Source organism: Phocoena phocoena, chromosome 10 (assembly GCF_963924675.1).
Source record: "Phocoena phocoena chromosome 10, mPhoPho1.1, whole genome shotgun sequence".
Classification (NCBI taxonomy): domain Eukaryota; kingdom Metazoa; phylum Chordata; class Mammalia; order Artiodactyla; family Phocoenidae; genus Phocoena; species Phocoena phocoena.
In genome coordinates this window covers 12,979,936-13,000,276 of record NC_089228.1, presented here as the reverse complement: position 1 = coordinate 13,000,276, position 20,341 = coordinate 12,979,936, and the positions used below count along the sequence as shown (strand labels likewise).

At 39.6% G+C, this 20,341-nt stretch overlaps 1 protein-coding gene across 1 annotated transcript in view; it reads left to right on the top strand.

Annotated features, from left to right (window-relative positions):
- The window catches only part of CNTN4 (contactin 4), a 326,068-nt gene that overhangs the window by 240,180 nt on the left and 65,547 nt on the right, over positions 1-20,341 (top strand). Inside the window, exon 10 of the mRNA XM_065886143.1 lies at positions 8,400-8,527. Coding sequence (XP_065742215.1) covers positions 8,400-8,527 — 128 coding nt within the window. The remainder of the gene's footprint in view (positions 1-8,399; positions 8,528-20,341) is intronic.

Here is a 20,341-nt window from a genome sequence, read left to right as displayed (position 1 = left end):
TCACAAAAATTAAAATATCTTGAATTTTACGAAAATAGATAGCCAAATTCAAACCCAAACAAGTCCTATTTTTTTATCTTCAGAGCAGTGTTTTGGTGTATTTTGCTGATGTCTACAGCATACCAATGCCAGTTAACCTGCCAGGCTTTTCCTATTTCTCAGCTGGCACATAGCCAGGGATAGCTCTGAGTACATAGGTCTTCAGGTCTGTTGGTCACAGGCTGATTCTCTAGTTGATAGGTTGAAAAGACAAATCTTTGTCTCTTCCTTACCACCTCTCCACTCCTTCAGAATTTTGACTACTTCATGCGTGTCATATTCTAAAACTATTTTGTATTTCTATTGCCTCAAGGGCAAGTAAAGATACGGCTGCTCTCCAGCAATTTGGCTTCTATGCAGAACTATTTAGAAAACCGTAGGTCACCGTTTGGTAGAGATCTCCTCTACCCAATTTTGACCATAATTTTAACATCAAAATAAATACTAATTAATCGTCTAGACAACAAAGAACAGATAAAATGGAAGTTCTACTTGATTCCAACAAATAAACTGGGTTAATTAAAGAAAAAATTGAAATTGGAGGTAGGCCTTAATCCTTGTTTTCCTCTTGGACTTTTACCCTTCTACACATTATCCATTACCACATCAAACTGTCCTTCAGACTCTGCATGTGATTTTTTTTTAACATCTTTATTGGAGTATAATTGCTTTACAATGGTATGTTAGCTTCTGCTGTATAACAAATTGAGTCAGCTATATGTTTACATATATCCCCATATCCCTTCCCTCTTGCATCTCCTTCCCACCCTCCCTGTCCCACCCCTCTAGGTGGTCACAAAACACTGAGCTGATCTCCCTGTGCTATGCGGCTTCCTCCCACTAGCTATGTATTTGACATTTGGTAGTGTATATATGTCCACCACATGTGATTATTAGTTTATTACCACCTAAAGAGCAATAATTTCAAGTCTCTTTTAGCTACTCTTGAGGAAAAGGGCCAGGCCCATGGAGAAGGGAAGTGGATGCACTGGGGACACCACGTGTGATGGTTCTGCCCCCCACATCACCCCTTCTCCTTATCCTCTGATGGCTGCAAAGTAGGCGCTGAAGCTGCTTGCTCAACCTAGACCAATAATTCTGGTGGGTTTCCATTCTTAACACTTACGATTGGTTGAAGAATGTCCTGTAAGTTTCATATCTACCTGAAGTTCAAATGAAGTCATACAAGATTAGGATGGACCCTAAACCAATGACTGGGGTCCTTGTAAGAAGAGGGAGATTTGGGTACAGACACATGCACAGAGGGAAGACGACGTGGGGAGACACACAGTAAGAACTACCTGTGAGGATGGAGTCAGAGATTGGAGTGATGCATCGGTAAGCCAAGGAGCACCAAGGATGGTTGACTGTCACCAGAAGCTAAGAGAGGCAAGAAGGACTCTCCTTCAGAGCCTCCAAAAGGAACCAGCTCTGCCAGTGCCTTCATTTCAAAATCCTGCTCTCCAGAACTGTGGGACAAGAAATTCCTCTTGGTTTAAGCCACCTGGTTCATGATACTTTGCTATGGCAGTTCTAGGAAATGAATACAAAGCCCAATTTCTCCTCGAATTCCACTGCTCTGTTCTGTGTGGGATGTCTGGGGTGGGGAGAGTCCAAGAGGGAAGCAAGTGTGGCCTTAAACCTAAAGGCTACCCCCAAGCCCTATCCCATGAACTCAGCACATCACGAAGGTTTAAAGTAATTTCAAAAGGCCACAGGAGTGAGATAGAGACATTAATGAGCTGTTCAAGCCAGGGATGGTGGGAGCTACAAAGCCCACCAGCTGCTTAAAGGAGTTTCCCCCTCCTTTCCTCTAGCCCACTGGTGCCCTGAGGGGAAGTGTTGCAGGACTACCCCATCTTCCCATTTGCGAAAATTAGCCAGGAATGAGTTTTTACATGAACTCTCCCAATTATTTGTTTTAAAAGAAAATTCTGTTGCAGAATGAAGCAAACGCATGTATGGCTAGGCAGTTCCTCATTCCAGGGCATCACCTGTGGTTCCTGGGATCAGGGGTCCTGTGACAGCACCCCACCATCCCGTCAGTTTGCTTGAGCTGAGACGTAGCAGTGCTTCTGTTGACCGTGTTTGAAGATTTTTCGTTTAATTTTTTTTAACTTTTTATTGTATATTGGAGTTTAGCCGATGAACAATGTTGTGATAGTTTCAGGTGCACAGCAAAGGGCCTCAGCCATACATATACAGGTATCCATTCTCCCCCAGAGTGCCCTCCCATCCAGGCTGCCACATAACATTGAGCAGAGTTCCCTGTGCTATACAGTAGGTCCCTGTTGGTTATCCACGCGGCAGTGTGTACGTGTCAATCCCAAATTCCCTAACTATTCCTTCCCCACAACCTTCCGCCAGTGTTCACTCCCGGTATAACGTGTAAACCGATTCTTTGACATTCAGGCTTTCAACTTCCAAACGTGCTTTCTGGAACTCATCATGTATAAAAGAAAGGGGCAACCTGTTGTGACCTTTTGAGGTTTGGTTTTTTTTTTTTAATTACGTAAAATTTTAAGTGAGTCATGATCTAACAATATTAAAGATAATATTAAATTTAACTTAACAGTTTGATACTTCCATTGTCTGTTGAAAGGAAATTATCAGTCCATAATTCCTCCCTTTGCAGAAGGGGAGAAGTGACTCTCTAAGCTACACTTTAAAGGGATTTACTTATAAGGGAAGTGTTTCCTTATGACTCAGAGGCAGGCGAAGACATGCTGCCTCTGTCATCAGCAACTGGGCTTCCGTGGAGAATTACCCAGAACATCATAGGTCGCCATTTTAGAATAACCCTCCTCTGTAGGGTGACAGGATATTGTGGAGTTGGCAGTTTTTGTCCTCTGTTACTAAAGCCCCCAAAAAGAAAAGATCAGCATGTTTAAAGGTCCAATGTCCCCAGACAGGGTTAGATTTATAGGACTGACAAGGTCAGCTCTTCAATGGCTGTAACCCAGAGCCTCATACTGAGAAAGAGAGATTCAATTTGTCTCATAATTCCAAATATGCTCCCAGCCACTATGGATCTGAAGTCTCCAAATGACAGTGGAGGAGCAACTGCTTCTCTGTGTGATTGGTAATGTATTATGTTGTGAATTAGATGACCTCTTCTCTTGTAGAGAAAGTTAAGTCCTATGTCATACTTTTATTTTTACTGCTTGCTGATCTATCATCTTTGACTTTTCTCTGATACTTATCAATGTTTTAAAAAGAGCAGGTAGGTCAAGGTTAACTTTTCTGTTCTAAGCCAGAAACAGATTTACATTTTCAATTCTTTTTATCTAACTCCATCACTATGCGTGAGTATTAGGAGGAGTCAGAGTTCAATATCAAGCTAATAGCTACAGGTCAGTCAGTAGTCTGAAACAGGGAAACAAAAATGAAGTAGAAACTTTGAAACCTCATGAAGAAATAGACATGAAAATGAAACTGTCCTTGAACTGGATTTAGGCACTTTATTCATAGAACAAAAATGGATGCAGTAGTATTAGGTGAAAAATACTTTTTCTAAGTTGGTATAGGATCCAAATTGAAGGGAAGCAAGTATCTAAATATTAGTATTGAGGTGCATTTCAGAAGTTCCTTGAGTTCATCCAAATTAGCCCCCAAGGCCAAATGTTAGCTCTGTAGCTAATTCATCCCTCATCAAATTCCCAAAAAGCAGATTCAAAGCAATAGGTCATTGTATAGTTAGCTTTTATTTGCAGAAATAAATGGTATATGTTATAGCTGGGTTTGAAGAAGCTGATGTCAGTTTTTTCATACTCAGAACCCCATGGTTATTCCTCCATAGTGGAGTTAATCGGTCTTCTAGCAACAAGTTCTATGGAGGTGACATCACAGAATCATCTGCAGAATCCGTTCCCTCCTCTCCACGTTCACTGCCACCATCTCCAGACTTAACAATTCAGCAGAAAGACGGTTTCCTCAAATAGCTCCTGATTTTGGTGAATTGCCTATTTCTAAACCAATCACTGCAGAGAGGAGAATAGGGTCTCCTGATTGGCCAGGCCTCCTGCGTCCTTGCCCATCTTTATACTCTAGATAGTACGGGAAACAGCTTCTCCACTGGAAAAAGTGATGCCGCTTTTTCTATACATTTATACAAATGTGTGCATTATGGTATATAACACAGTGGAATCATTTCTAGTTATATAACCATCTAAGATCCTCCTGATTTATAGAGGCCTGGTATACAGGAGGTAGATAGTAGATATCTACAAGTGCATGAGTCCAGTTTTTCATCCCCTTCCATGACAACTTGTGGTCACCCGTGTGTTCCTTAAGCATAATCGTGTGTTGCCAGACTTCAGAGGGGAAGAACTACTGCAGAGTAGTCTCAGTCTTAACAGAGGCCTTTATTAATGCTTGAAACAATGGATCTAGGAGGGAACAGAGCTTTAGTTAACAGAGCATTTGGCTAGTGCACTTACGTGGTGCATTTTATGTGCCATGCACTGTTCTCAGCACTGCACATCTCTACAACAACCCTATGGATATAGTTACTTTTATTTTTATTTATTTATTTATTTGCAGTACGGGGTCCTCTCACTGTTGTGGCCTCTCGCGCCGTGGAGCACAGGCTCTGGACACACAGGCTCAGCGGCCGTGGCTCACGGGCTCAGCCGCTCCACGGCATGTGGGATCTTCCCGGACCGGGGCACGAACCCGCGTTCCCTGCATCAGCAGGTGGACTCTCAACCACTGCGCCACCAGGGAAGCCCTATAGTTACTTTTATTATTACAGTATCTCAAATTTAAAAATTTACATACGGAGACATTAACTTACCCAAAGTCACATAGCTCGTAACTGGTACAAGCCTGATTTGAGGCTAGACAATTGAGTTCCAGATCATATGTCCTTATTCACTACACCGCACTGCTCAGGTAAGGAAGTGGTTGAATTTCCCAAAAGAGCAGTTCTCCCAACTTCATATTGCGCCCACAATTGGATTATCCCTAGAAAGAGTAAGCGGCCACAGAAGTATGATGTGATTTAATGACAGCTACTAAAAATTACAAATCCTTCTACAAATTTTCTCCTTCACTGATCTTCTCCATTGTCTGGAACTCTAGCACTGGAGGCTTAGCTCTTTGTTCAACTCTTTGTGAAAAACAATGGGAAGATTAAAACACTAAACCCCTGTGAGCCACTAAAATCTTGAAGATGGGTAGTACAGTAGTTTGTAAATTTCCTTTCTCATTTCATGAGACCCGTAGGAAATTGGATAGGGAAGTTTTGAGGAAACTGGATTTCCATAAAGGGAAAGAAGAGCCTTGTGAGAGGTTGTGAAGAGCTAGCTGGGTCCCATAGCTGAGTAGCCATAATATGTTAGGTGCCTTTTGTGCAATGGAAACACCAAAATTAGGGATGCACGGATGGAAATGACACTGGGAAAAACATGTGTACAGCACTTTACAGTTAATAGAAACTTCCACGTATATTATCTATTGTATAAGATAATCATCATAGTATCCTGTGTCATTAAAAAATAAAGACTAATGTAGATCAGTGGCTCTCAACTTGGGGTGATTTTGCCCCCAGGGAACATTTGGGAGATACTTTTGTTTGTCACGACTTGGGAGGAGGGGCAGAGCTACTGGAGTACAGTGGGTAGAGGATAAAGATGCTGTTAAACATCCTCCCCAGGACAAAGACTTCTCTGGTCCAAAATGTCAGTAGTGAGAAACCTTTTTGTCTTGGAGCATAAGTCATTTGGCCACAGGTCATACACTTAGCAAGTATCAGGGTGAAGGCTAGGACCCAGGTCATCTGATGACAAATCCTGTGCTTGTTTCCTTATTCATATCCTTTGGCATTATACAGTATGCAGTGTGATACAGGCTTTTTAGGTTTGGGGAATTTTAAATGGTGTAAATTTGGTGCTTTGAAAGAGTCAGCTCACCCCTCAGAGCGTTTAATACACCATAGGCCTATGTTACTTCGTGGAAGTAGACTCCATGTCGAAAACACAAATGTCACCTTCCTTATTGAGTTCTCGTATGCCAACATTTCACAGTGTCCAGCAGATTATTTTGTAAATGGGAATATGATTAATTCCTTTAAAGCTATTTTTGTGAGTATTGAGGTAATTAGGATTTCATCACCACTCTATTTTTGTAAGTACATTCTGCTGTTTGGCTAATGGGGTATCATACGTTCTTTATTGAGCAAGTGTTATGTGTATATCTATGGTGTAAATGAACAAAGGGCCTCCTTGTCTGTATCCTGTACATTGATTTGGGATGACCCAGTTAATTCGTAAATTGCCTTCAGGTTGTTACATGGTGTCCCATTTTCCCCATATATACCAATGATTAAATAAGAGGACAGTTTTGAAGATAAAAGAGAACTACTACCTAATAAATACCAGGACTCTCACTGACCCTCTTACATAAGTTTTTACTCTCATCCTAGAAGATTGGTACTACGAGCTCTATTCTATAGATGAGGAAGCTAAAACTGAAAAAGTCGCCTCCGTCCAGTCACACAGCTAGAGCTGAGAGAACTGGAATTTGAACACCCATCCTTCTGATGCCAGCATCCTTTGTAGAGTTCTCACACCTTCATACTGTCTCATCAGCCTGAATCATAGAACCTGGAATGGGTTGTCAGGAAGGCTGTCACTTCTCTATCCCTAAGAGCCTTTGAGAAAAGTATATGCAGCATTTGCGACCCAGTGCATCTAAATCTTCCCTTGATTTTAAAATGTTTAGCCAAAATTCTATTAAATAAAGCTGTGCCCACCCTAGTCCTTTTGTAAAGGACTCTGTTAAGGTTGGAACTAGTGCCAAGTGGTTCAGTGACTCTGAATTCCTTTAACATAATATTGATTTTTCTTTTATGATATTTATTTACTCATTCACTCCGTCACTTAACAGTTGCTTACAGGGCATCTACTACATGTTGGTCCTGTGTACTAGATCCAGGAGATTGAGTCCTCAAACAAACACAGTCCCTGCCCTCAGAGAAGCTGATATTCCATGTGATAGGACAGTTAACTAGTAAACAAAACTTCTGATTGTGTTGAATGGGAGGAAATAAAGTGGCTGAAGGAGAAGAGAATAACAGGAAAAGGGAAATTCACTTTAGAAATGTGAGTCAGGAAAAGTCTATAAGGAACAGCTTGAGGTCCTGAGAGGGTATGAAGGTGACAGCTATGCCCTGATATCAAGGCAGACAGAACAGCAAACAGAAAGGTCCTGAGGTGGGAAAGGGGTTCGGATACTCTAAGGACTTGCAGAAGGCCAGCGTGACTAGAGTTCACCGAAGGGTAGAAAGATTAAGAAGAAATAAAGTAGGCGGGAGAAGGGCGAAGGCCAGATCCCTTAGGCTTTGTAGGTTCTAGGAAAGAATCTCTTCTAAGTGCAACTCAGAGCCAAAGAAGGATCTTTGAGCCTGGGGGGTGACATAGTCTGATCTATATTTTAAAAGATCCCCTGGCCACTGACTGAAGAATGCATTTGAGGGGCAGGCGTAGAAATAGATCATTTAAGAGGCTGTCGTGAAGGGTTGGGTGAAAAACAGGGAGCAGAAGAGATAGAAGTGGGTAGATTTGAAAGATACAGTGAAGAAGATTCAACAGGCATTGAATGGGCCATCTGTTTACCTTTCTTATTTCTCCAACTAGCCTCGAAGCCATGCTGTGTGTCTTATTCATCTTTGCATCTCTCCCTTCAGCTGTAGTCAAGTTTAAAACAGGGTTCTCTCGAATCCTTCCTGTTCCAGTTTTGTGTCTGTCAGTGAAAGTGTTTCCTTCCCACCTGGTAGTAGATATTTGTCCCTAATTGTGGGCCCTGAGATGTGCCATCTACATTTGCTATTTTGCCAAAGTCATACCATGTTGTGGAATATTTTAATTTTTTAAGTTCAGTTTTTGCATCTTTTTAAAAGTATATTGTCTGACATATTTCAGAAAGAAATATGCTTAATAATAACTCACTTAATTTAAGCCTGCTCATCTAGAAGAAAACTTTCAATGAAAATGCATAAAGTGGCCCATCAAGTGATTTATTTTTTCTTATTCTTTAGCAGTTTTAAGACTAACGGTGATCTACAGTAAGCCTTCTCTTTGCATAATGTGGTTAGAGCTGTCAAAGAGAGAGAATGGTTACAACAAGTCTCCTTTTTCTAATAGTTATTCCAATAGACTGTTGAGACCATGTTAGCAGGTATTAAGAGTACTAAGTCATGCATCCTAATCATGTGTATGTAGACGAATATCCTAAAGATGAAGCTGTCAAGTGATGTAGCCATGATTTAATAGTTTGAAAAGGACAGAATGACAGAAATAATTTCCAGTTGGTCATATGGGATAAACTTACTATTTTGGGTTGATTTGCTTTGATTTCAGAATTACCATTTCTGAAGATGGAAGCCTCAGAATCGTCAATGTGACTAAATCAGATGCTGGAAGTTATACCTGCATAGCCACTAACCATTTTGGAACTGCTAGCAGTACTGGAAACCTGGTAGTAAAAGGTAATTACTAACCCAGAGAACATATAGATTAATATGTGTGTCCTCATTTCAAATAATGTAATCTATTGAAGTGACATCCTTCATATTAATATGTACAGATATCACTGTGTTGCTAAATTAATTCATCATGGCAAACATGATATGATTAATAATTAGGGAACTGTTGGTAATGCATATGATTGAAAAGCTATCTTATTTCAGGATCATCCAATACAATTTTGAGAATTACAGCCATTGTAGCTATTATAGTATTGTAACTAATGTTATCTTCAATCCTTTAATTAAATTTCTTTCAAGTCTCTATAGATTTGGAATTCATGTCTAGGAACACTGTGCTAACAAATTAAAAACCCATGACTCAAATACTAATTTTAGCTAACATTGTTTAAGCAATGACATTGGCGATTTTTTACAAGAGCTGCCTTGGTTATTCAGAGGTATGGATGTGGATTATTATACTAATAAAGGGCTTTGACCACCCCTGTGTTTTGCTTCAGTCACCCAGCCAACCCTGTCAGTTTTAAAGAAAGAAAATTTTCCACATCCCTTAGCCTGGGTGCTTTATAGTAGAGACAGAAACTCCTTTATGCTCTTGGCATGGCACAGGATGTAAGTCTATTCCAACACCAGGTTGATGGGCTGGGCTGAAAGTACCAAGTAAGAATTATGAGAGATGAGATTTTAATTTACATTTAATTTGCATTTCTATCACTTTATATCTTGCCCCCGAGTCAGGGATCTTGGCAATGATCTGACTGAGGAAGATAAAGGTTAGGTTGGTGGGTTTCTCAGGGTCACCAGTAGCAGAAGAGGGATGTGAACCCAGGAATCCTGATTCTGCATTTTCCCTGGTTCTTTCTACTGTGCCAGGAAATCTTACTCATTTTTCCTGTTTCTCTATAATAGATACAGATGTGTTATAGCATATTTATTATTTCCCTCTTGCCCATTTGTAGCTCCCTCTGTGAAGTAAGAATACCTAAGGCAAATTAAAATATCCCCAAAAGAATATTTGCCTCTATTTTAATTTAAAGAAGAAAACTAAAAATTACCTAATTACGTATTTCGTAGTCATTAGAAGTTGGAAAAGTACTGCCACTTACAGAAGCCTTTTTATCATAAACATACTTGTCTATGCAGACAGAAAACTGTAAGTTCAAGAGTCAGACGTAAATCTGTATTTGGATGGACTCCAGCTATTTCAACCTACTATTCACTCAGAGCAATAGTGTGGGTATGTGACTATGTGTTCGTTGTGTTTCACAGGGCAGAGGAAAAAGAAGTTAGTAAGACTTGTAAAACAAAATTTCAGCTAGACATCTTTGCTAATGTATAGCTTTCTCAGCTACAAAAGGAAACTTAGTGATGAACTAGGACCAGGAGGAACCGCAAGGTTTCAGAGCTGATCAATGACATAGCTGACACCTAACTATAGATGATTTGCTAGTTATGGAGATAGAAGAGTAGGCAGAAGTCTTCAGTAGTGATGAAGAGGCTGGGCTTAGACTCAGAGAGATCTGGCTTTGAATCTTATTTCTCCCACTTACTGGCTCCGTGACCTTGGATGAGATAATTAACCTGTGTGGGGATAATAGCAGTGCTGACATCATCGGGTTGTTTTGATGACTGAGATTATCCATGTGAACCGCTTAACGTGGTTTTTGGCACTTAGGAAATACTAGTAGTTGCTTTGCTGTTGTTGTTTGTATTTTAACAGAATGGCTCTACATACCTTCTAAATCTTATTGAAATGGAAATTCATGAAGTTTCCACCCATTAGGAGAATCAGTAAAGAGAAGGGAGCCTGCCACAAAGACATGACTGAGACTGTGAAAGACTATGAACAACTGAGCAGAGACGTCATATATGTGCTGCTATGTATTGTTGAAACTGGGGTATTTTCACATGTAGGAATAAGTTATATCCTGTGTTTGGTTAGTATCCTTCTCATAAAACTGACTTCCTCAGCTCTCAAAATAGTTGGTAGGAAGGAAAGTCCTCTCTTTCCCATCAGAGTCCATCTCGCAGGAGTACCACCAGCCCCAGGATAAAAACATCCTTAACCATGCATAGAGTTCCCTGCTGCTCCTCTTGTAGTGAATTATGGTACAAAGCTTAGAGAGACACCAGTGATGAAATGCACAATGATCGCCTCCTTGCTTGGGTGGATATAAATGTTACTGACATAGTAACTTCTTTCTATGTTAAGAAACTTAACACTTCATTTTTTGCCTTCTAGTAAAATGTAAACAGTGATTCTACATGTATGATATAACAGATTATTTTAGGCAATCCAGAGTTAAACTGGTTTTTTTAATTTAAGTAATTATTTCTTTCAGTGTATATTAGGAAAATGCTAGTTTTTTTTTTTCCTCTTTGTTCCTGTGATCTGCTTCACATCTGCACAAATTTCTTTTTTTTAATTTAATTTATTTTTTTATACAGCAGGTTCTTATTAGTTATCCATTTTATACAAATTAGCATATATATGTCAATCCCAGTCTCCCAATTCATCCCACCACCACCCCCACTGCCACTTCCCCCCCTTGGTGTCCATACGTTTGTTCTCTACATCTGTGTCTCAATTTCTGCCCTGCAAACTTGTTTATCTGTACAATTTTTCTGGGTTCCACATATATGCGTTAATATATGATATTTGTTTGTCTCTTTCTGACTTACTTCACTCTGTATGACAGTCTGTAGATCCATCCACGTCTCTACAAATGACCCAATTTCGTTCCTTTTTATGGCTGAGTAACATTCCATTGTATATATGTATCACATCTTCTTTATCCATTCCTCTGTCGATGGGCATTTAGGTTGCTTCCATGAGCTGACTATTGTAAACAGTGCTGCAACGAACACTGGGGTGCATGTGTCTTTTTGAATTATGGTTTTCTGTGGGTATATGCCCAGTAGTGGGATTGCTGGATCATACGGTAATTCTATTTTTAGTTTTTTAAGGAACCTCCATACTGTTCTCCATAGTGGCTGTATCAACTTACATTCCCACCAACAGTGCAAGAGGGTTCCATTTTCTCCACACCATCTCCAGCATTTGTCGTTTGTAGATTTTCTGATGATGCCCATTCTAACTGGTGTGAGGTGATACCTCATTGTAGTTTTGATTTACATTTCTCTAATAATTAGTGATGTTGAGCATCTCTTCATGTGCTTCTTGGCCATCTGTATGTTTTCTTTGGAGAAATGTCTGTTTAGGTCTTCTGCCCATTTTTGGATTGGGTTGTTTGTTTTTTTTAATATTGAGCTGCATGAGCTGTTTATATATTTTGGAGATTAAATCTGTGTCCGTTGATTCGTTTGCAAATATTTTCTCCCATTCGGAGGGTTGTCTTTTCATCTTGTTTGTAGTTTCCTTTGCTATGCGAAAACTTTGAAGTTTCATTAGGTCCCGTTTATTTTTGTTTTTATTTCCATTACTCTAGGAGGTGGATCAAAAAAGATCTTGCTGTGATTTATGTCAAAGAGTGTTCTTCCTATGTTTTTCTCTAAGATTTTTATACTGTCCGGTATTACATTTAGGTCTCTAATCCATTTTGAGTTTATTTTTGTGTATGGTGTTAGGCAGTGTTCTAATTTCATTCTTACATGTAGCTGTCCAATTTTCCCAGCACCACTTATTGAAGAGACTGTCTTTTCTCCATTTTATATCCTTGCCTCCTTTGTCATAGATTAGATGACCATAGGTGCGTGGGTTTATCGCTGGGCTTTCTATCCTGTTCCATTGATCTATATTTCTGTTTTTGTGTCAGCACCATATTGTCTTGATTACTGTAGCTTTGTAGTATAGTCTGAAGTCAGGGAGTTTGATTCCTCCAGCTTCATTTTTTTCCCTCAAGACTGCTTTGGCTATTCGGGGTCTTTTGTGTCTCCATACAAATTTGAAGATTTTTTTGTTCTAGTTCCGTAAAAAATGCCATTGGTAATTTGATAGGGATTGCATTGAATCTGTAGATCACTTTGGGTAGTATAGTCATTTTCACAATATTGATTCTTCCAATCCAAGAGCATGGTATATCTCTCCATCTGTTTGTATCATTAATTTCTTTCATCAGTGTCTTATAGTTTTCTGCATACAGGTCTTTTTTCTCCCTAGGTAGGTTTATTCCTAGATATTTTATTCTTTTTGTTGCAATGGTAAATGGGAGTCTTTCCTTAATCTCTCTCTATTTTTCATCATTAGTGAAAAATGCAAGAGATTTGCATTTTGTTAGATTGTTTATTTGAAGCTATCTGGTCCTGGGCTTTTGTTTGTTGGAAGGAATGCAAGAGATTTCTGTGTATTAATTTTGTATCCTGCAACTTTACCACATTCATTGATTAGGTCTAGTAGTTTTCTGGTGGCATCTTTAGAATTCTCTATATATAGTCTCCTGTCATCTGCAAACAATGACAGTTTTACTTCTTCCTTTCCAATATGTATTCCTTTTATTTCTTTTTCTTCTCTGATTGCCATAGCTAGGACTTCCACAACTATGTTGGATAATAGTGGTGAGAATGGACATCCTTGTCTTGTTCCTGATCTTAGAGGAAATGCTTTCAGCTTTTCACCATTAAGAATGATGTTTCGGGCTTCCCTGGTGGCACAGTGGTTGAGAGTCCACCTGCCGATGCAGGGGACACGGGTTCGTGCCCCGGTCTGGGAAGATCCCACATGCCGCGGAGCGGCTGGGCCCGTGAGCCATGGCCACTGAGCCTGTGTGTCTGGAGCCTGTGTTCCACAATGGGAGAGGCCACAACAGTGAGAGGCCCGTGTACAGCAAAAAAAAAAAAAAAAAAAAAAAAAAATGATGTTTGCTGTAGGTTTGTCATATATGGCCTTTATTATGTTGAGGTAGGTTCCCTCTATGCCCACTTTCTGGAGAGTTTTTATCATAAATAGGTGTTGAATTTTGTCTGCAGCTTTCTCTGCATCTATTGAGATGATCATATGGTTTTTCTTCTTCAATTTGTTAATATGGAGTATCACACTGATTGATTTGCATGTACTGAAGAATCCTTGCATCCCTGGGATAAATCCCACTTGGTCATGGTGTATGATCCTTTTAATGTGTTGCTGGATTCTGTTTGCTAGTATTTTTTGTGTGTGTGGTATGCGGGCCTCTCCCTCTTGTGGCCTCTCCTGTTGCGGAGCACAGGCTCCGGATGCACAGGCTCAGCGGCCATAGCTCACGGGCCCAGCCGCTTCGCGGCATGTGGGATCTTCCCAGACCGGGGCACGAACCCGTGTCCCCTGCATCGGCAGGCAGACTCTCAACCACTGTGCCAACTGGGAAGCCCCTGTTTGCTAGTATTTTGTTGAGGATTTTTACATCTATATTCATGAGTGATATTGGTCTGTAATTTTCTTTTGTTGTATTTTCTTTGTCTGGTTTTGGTATCAGGGTGATGGTGGCCTCATAGAATGAGTTTGGGAGTGTTCCTTCCTCTGCAATTAGTTTTCAAGAGTTTGAGAAGGATGGGTGTTAGCTCTTCTCTAAATGTTTGATAGAGTTCACCTGTGAAGCCATCTGGTCCTGGGCTTTTGTTTGTTGGAAGATTTTTAATCACAGTTTCAATTTCATTACTTGTGATTGGTCTGTTCATATTTTCTATTTCTTCTTGTTTCAGTCTTGGAAGGTTATACCTTTCTAAGAATTTGTCCATTTCTTCCAGGTCGTCCATTTTTTTGGCATAGAGTTGCTTGTAGTAGTCCCTTAGGATGATTTGTATTTATGCGGCGTCTGTTATAACTTCTACTTTTTCATTTCTAATTTTAATGATTTGAGTCCTCTCCCTCTTTTTCTTGAAGAGTCTGGCTGATGGTTTATCAATGTTATTATTCTTCCAAAGAATCAGCTTTTAGTTTTATTGATGTTTGCTATTGTTTTCTTTGTTTCTATTTCATTTATTTCTGCTCCGATCTTTATGATTTCTTTCCTTCTACTAACCTTGGGTTTTGTTTGTTCTTCTTTCTCTCATTGTTTTATGTGTAAGGTTAGATGGTTTATTTGAGATGTTTGTTGTTTCTTGACGTAGGATTGTATTGCTATAAACTTCCCTCTTAGAACTGCTTTTGCTCCCTCCCATAGGTTGTGGCTTGTTGTGTTTTCATTGTCATTTGTCTCTAGGTATTTTTTGGTTTCCTCTTTGATTTCTTCAGTGATCTCTTGGTTATTTAGTAACGTATTGTTTAGCCTCCATGTGTTTGTGTTTTTTACGTTTTTTTCCCTGTAACTGATTTCTAATCTCGTAGTATTGTGCTCAGAAAAGAGGCTTGATATGATTTCAATTTTCTTAAATTTACTGAGGCTTGATTTGTGACCCAAGATGTGATCTATCCTGGAGAATGTTCCGTGCGCACTTGAGCAGAAAGTGTAGTCTGTTTTTGGATGGAATGTCCTATAAATATCAACTAGATCTATCTGGTCTATTGTGTCCTTTAAAGCTTGTGTTTCCTTATTAACTTTCTGTTTGGATGATCTGTGCATTGGTGTAAGTGAGGTGTTAAAGTCCCCCACTATTATTGTGTTACTGTGGATTTCCTCTTTTATAGCTGTTAGCAGTTGCTTTATGTATTGAGGTGCTCCTGTGTTGGGTGCATATATATTTATAATTGTTGTATCTTCTTCTTGGATTGATCCCTTGTTCATTATGTAGTGTCCTTCCTTGTCTCTTGTAACATTCCTTATATTAAAGTCTATTTTATCTGATATGAGTATTGCTACTCCAGCTTTCTTTTGATTTCCATTTGCATGGAATATCTTTTTCCATCCCCTCACTTTCAGTCTGTATGTGTCCCTAGGTCTGAAGTGGGTCTCTTGTAGGTGGCATATATATGGGTCCTGTTTTTGTATCCATTCAGCGAGCCTGTGTCTTTTGGTTGGAGCATTTAATCCATTCATGTTTAAGGTAATTATCGATATGTATTTCCTATGACCATTTTCTTAATTGTTTTGGGTTTGGTTTTGTAGGTCCTTTTCTTCTTTTGTGTTTCCCACTTAGAGAAGTTCTTTTAGCATTTGTTGTAGAGCTGGTTTGGTGGTGCTGAATTCTCTCAGCTTATGCTTGTCTGTAAAGCTTTTGATTTCTCCATCGAATCTGAATGAGATCCTTGCTGGGTAGAGTAATCTTGGTTGTAGGTTCTTCCCTTTCATCACTTTAAATATGTCATGCCACTCCCTTCTGACTTGTAGTGTTTCTGCTGAGAAATCCACTGTTTACCTTATGGGAGTTCCCTTTTATGTTTTTTGTCATTTTTCCCTTGCTGCTTTCAATAATTTTTCTTTGTCTTTAATTTTTGCCAATTTGATTACTATGTGTCTTGGCGTGTTTCTCCTTGGGTTTATCCTGTATGGGACTCTCTGCGCCTCCTGGACTTGGGTGGCTATTTCCTTTCCCATGTTAGGGAAGTTTTCGACTATAATCTCTTCGTATGTTTTCTCGGGTCCTTTCTCTCTCTCTTCTCCTTCTGGGACCCCTATAATGCAAATATTGTTGCGTTTAATGTTGTCCAAGAGGTCTCTTAGGCTGTCCTCATTTCTTTTCATTCTTTATTCCCTTCCGCAGTAGTGAATTCCACCATTCTGTCTTCCAGGTCACTTGTCCGCTCTTCTGCCTCAGTTATTCTGCCATTGATTCCTTTTCGTGTAGTTTTCATTTCATTTATTGTATTTATTGTTCATCTCTGTTTGTTCTTTAATTCTTCTAGGTCTTTGTTTAACATTTCTTGCATCTTCTCGATCTTTGCCTCCATTCTTTTTCTAAGGTCCTGGATCATCTTCACTATCATTATTCTGAATTATTTTTCTGGAAGGTTGCCTATCGCCACTTCATTTAGTTGTTTTTTTTGGGTTTTATCTTGCTCCTTCGTCTTGTACATAGCCCTCTGCCTTTTCATCTTGTCTGTCTTTCTGTGAATGTGTTTTTTGTTCCCCAGGCTGCAGGATTGTAGTTCTTCTTGCTTCTGCTGTCTGCCCTCTGGTGGATTGGACTCGGAAAATACTAGTTTTTGATGAGGCAAATGAGTACTCTATTTTTTTTTATTTGCGTATAATTTCTTTACAATGTTGTGTTAATTTCTGCTGTACAGTGAAGTGAATCAGATATATGTATACGTATATCCGCTTCCTCTTTGTCCTCCCTCCCACCCCACCCCCATCCCACCCATCTAGGTGGTCACAGAGCACCAAGCTGAGCTCCCTGTGCTATATAGCAGGTTCCCGGTAGCTATCTATTTTACAGATGGTAGTGTACTTATGTGAAACCTAATCTCCCAATTTGTCCCACCCTCCCCGTCCCCCCGTGTCCACATGTCTGTTCTCTACATCTACACCTTTATTCCTGCCCTGCAAATAGATTCATCTGTATAAATGAGTACTTTAAAAACTGAGATTTTGTAGTAGACGGGAGAGTGGGAAGGATGGGACCAGAAGAGCCCGGTGGCCTATGAAAAGAGGAAGGCAGAGATCTGTAGGCAGGAACTGTGAAGTCAAACTATGATGTTTCCCCACCTGATGGTGGGGGGAATTCATTTGTTTCAAAGCAGAGTTCTTCCTGGTATTCAGCTGTAGTCACTTTCTCCACAGAGGCCCTCTGATTCTTATATTATTCTTCCAGGTGAGGTGGGACAAAGCAATATGAGCTGTATCTGGTTAATTTGTTCACAGGGTTAATCCTGTTGCTTGGGTAAGGTCAGAAGATGTTTGAGAGAACATTTATTTCCCATTGCTTGGTTCTGAGTCCCATTAGCGTTAATGGGAAGTACACAAGTGTGCAAAGGGGCACCCAGACCACCAGGTCTCCGAGAAGGACATTAACATAAGTGGAGAAATACGGTTTAGAAATCTGCCCCGTAAAGCGCGGTAAAGGCAGAGAAAACCATTCTGAACTCCGTATGAACTGTGCCAGGTCCTGAATCTCACATCAAAATACTTGAGTGCTGTACCTTTAATGTAAATGTAGCAGTTTAGTCCAAAATAGATGGAGCACTGTGTTTTAATTCAATTTAGAGATCTACAAAGGGACTAATTTATCAGAGAAGTTGCACTCTAACCTTAAAATGTGCTTGTATTTGTTTTGATCTCCTCCCATGTCTCAGATTAAAACACTGTGAAGGTCAGGAATGAGAACACATCTTTAACCTCTTTACAATAATTCCATCATTAACAACACTTTTAAAATCCAATTCTCTTTCCCCCGACCCCCACCCCAGTGTTTTGGAGAGAAGCTGAAGATACTGTCAAACACAGGGGCAAGTAAGTAGAGGCAGGGAAAGAGAGGACAAATCCACTACAGCAGGTACAATAGGTTTAAAATACATCTCTAGCAGGCAACCACAAAATGGAGAAATATCCAGATTATGCTTGAGCAGGCTTCCAAACTGCAGAATTCTGACAGGTGCCCAGGGGGCTCTTGATCATCATCCCATCATCTGAATTTCTAAATTTGACTGATTTAATTTTTTTAGCTAGTTAGCGTCTATTTGGAATTTTGGTTTGCTATTTCATTTTAAGCAAGAAGAGTTCTCGAGTCAGACCCTTGGATCCTAACAGAAAGCATCATATTTGACCTTTCCTGGAAGAAGTGCTTTAGCGATTGAGAACTATATGGTAAGCAGGCCACATTTCCATGCAGTATTGTACTTACTAATTCATTTTTATCTCTAGAGCAGAGTTAAAGGCATGCCATTTTGCATGACACAGTGTCTTTACTGTACAGCTTTCCTATAACGGATACTTCTAAGTAGCAGTCCTCAACATGAGTGACTTCTCTTTGTCTCGGATATAGTTCATCAAGATAATTATGGTAATAGCAGCCCTAGGTCTTATTGATCACCTCCAGGGCTCAAAATGAAATGCAGGGCTATAAGCTGTGCTGTTATCTAGCTGAACTACATCCAAAGTGACCTTGAGTAACTCTGTGGCTGGTGGTTCCAGACCATGCTTTGAGAAACCATATCCTACATCAAAGAACTTTGTACATGCCACCTTCTAAGTGGAAGTTCAGTGGATTCCCAGTGCCTCACCCCTAACCTAACAAATCTGTATCTTTAGGGATGAGACCTGAAAACACTACATTTTTAATAAACTCATCATACACACCAAAGTCTCAGAAGACTGCATTTTCAGGGGTTGGAAAACTATGGCCCACGGGCCAAATCCAACTAGCCATCTATTTTTGTACAGCCCAGCAGCTAAGAGTGGTTTCCACATGTTTAACTGGTTGAAAAGAAATCAAAAGAATAATAATACTTTCAGATATGTAAAAATTTTATGAAGTTCTTATTTCAGTGTGCATAAGATTTTAATGAAATGCAGCTGTGTCATTTGTTTACCTATTAATGATGGTGGTTTTGCCCAGCAGCAGAGTTGAGCAGTCATGACAGAGATCATATAAGTACCTACGTAATATCCTCAGTTTTGCCTCTTGACCAGCAAAGCCTAAAACGTTTACTATTCAGCCCTTTACAGAAAAATACTTACTAATCCTTTCATTTGATAACCTTTTCCTTCCCCAGACAGATCATGAAAATTTGTTCCAAGGTGTAGCCTAGTCAGGTGACAACACAACTGGAAATTTTCACATCTCCTTGAGTCTGATTACACGCTGGAACTGGTAGGGCGATTTCTTTCCCAGGCCCTTAGCTCCACCCCAGTATCAAAATGATTGATCTCAGTGCTTGGATGTAAGGTGAAAATCCAGAGGAGAGGCAAGTGGATCACTGATTGAGAAAGTGGAGGATAAAACCTTGGCAGACAGTGGAACAGTGTACTCGCTCTGACTGTCCAGGAATTGAGAAACCCTCACACTGCTAGAACCAGACTGTTATACCAGGGAGAATCCTAAAGTGTATCAGCTGAGCATATAAACATGTCATCTGAGGTTTTCCAAGGTATTAATCTCTTCCTGAACTTCCTACTGTCACCAGCCTAAATCAGTCGAACTGTCCAACATGTAGAATACACATCTCTCAGGCTGCAGGCTGTTCTTTTACTAATAATTTCTTTTTTTTCTTTTGAAATTTTTCTGTACACAAATTTTATCCTGATTCCATCTGGATTTTAAAAGATTTCTTAATAAATAAATTTAATTTAAATTTTTAAAAATTTTGAATAAACATATAAGTATATTTCTTTAATTTTTATTCAGTGCACAGAATTACTTTGATTTTAAGAGAAAAATAAACTTGTAGTTTAACTGTCTTGATAGAAAAAGGGCTCTCAGTAGTATTTAACTAAGACCATATATATTCCTAATAAGAGATTATTTTGTGTTCTCATTCTGTAACCCTGCAAAGTGAAGATGTTCCTTTGGCTTCCTGAACATTTAATTCATTTTTTTCCTTGTCAGAATTAGTCCTCATTGTCTATTCCATCAAGAGTTTACTTATGTTTAGAAGACAAGATACTATCCTATACATACAGGTAGCAGACAGAAAGGAATTTTCTTACCAACACCGAAGAGTTTCTGCAGCATTACTACAATGCACTATAAAAAATCATTCTTCTGTTTTAACTGTAGGAAATTCAGAAATATCAGCCTTCCCGTGCGTGGCATGACCGACCCGATGATGTAGAGTCTTTTCAATTGGAACCTTTTTTGAAAACGAGTTTGAAGCAGCCTACATCCTCTATGTAAAGTTATTCAAGGCTTTGTCCATATTTGACTGAGGATCAATCAGAAATCAGTAACCAGCAATGACATTTGGCTACTAACCCACAACAAAAGCTTTTAACATCGGGCCCTTATAACAATACGTTTCAACCTAATTGGATGTCTTCTACTGGAACCAGATATTTTGAGATGATAATT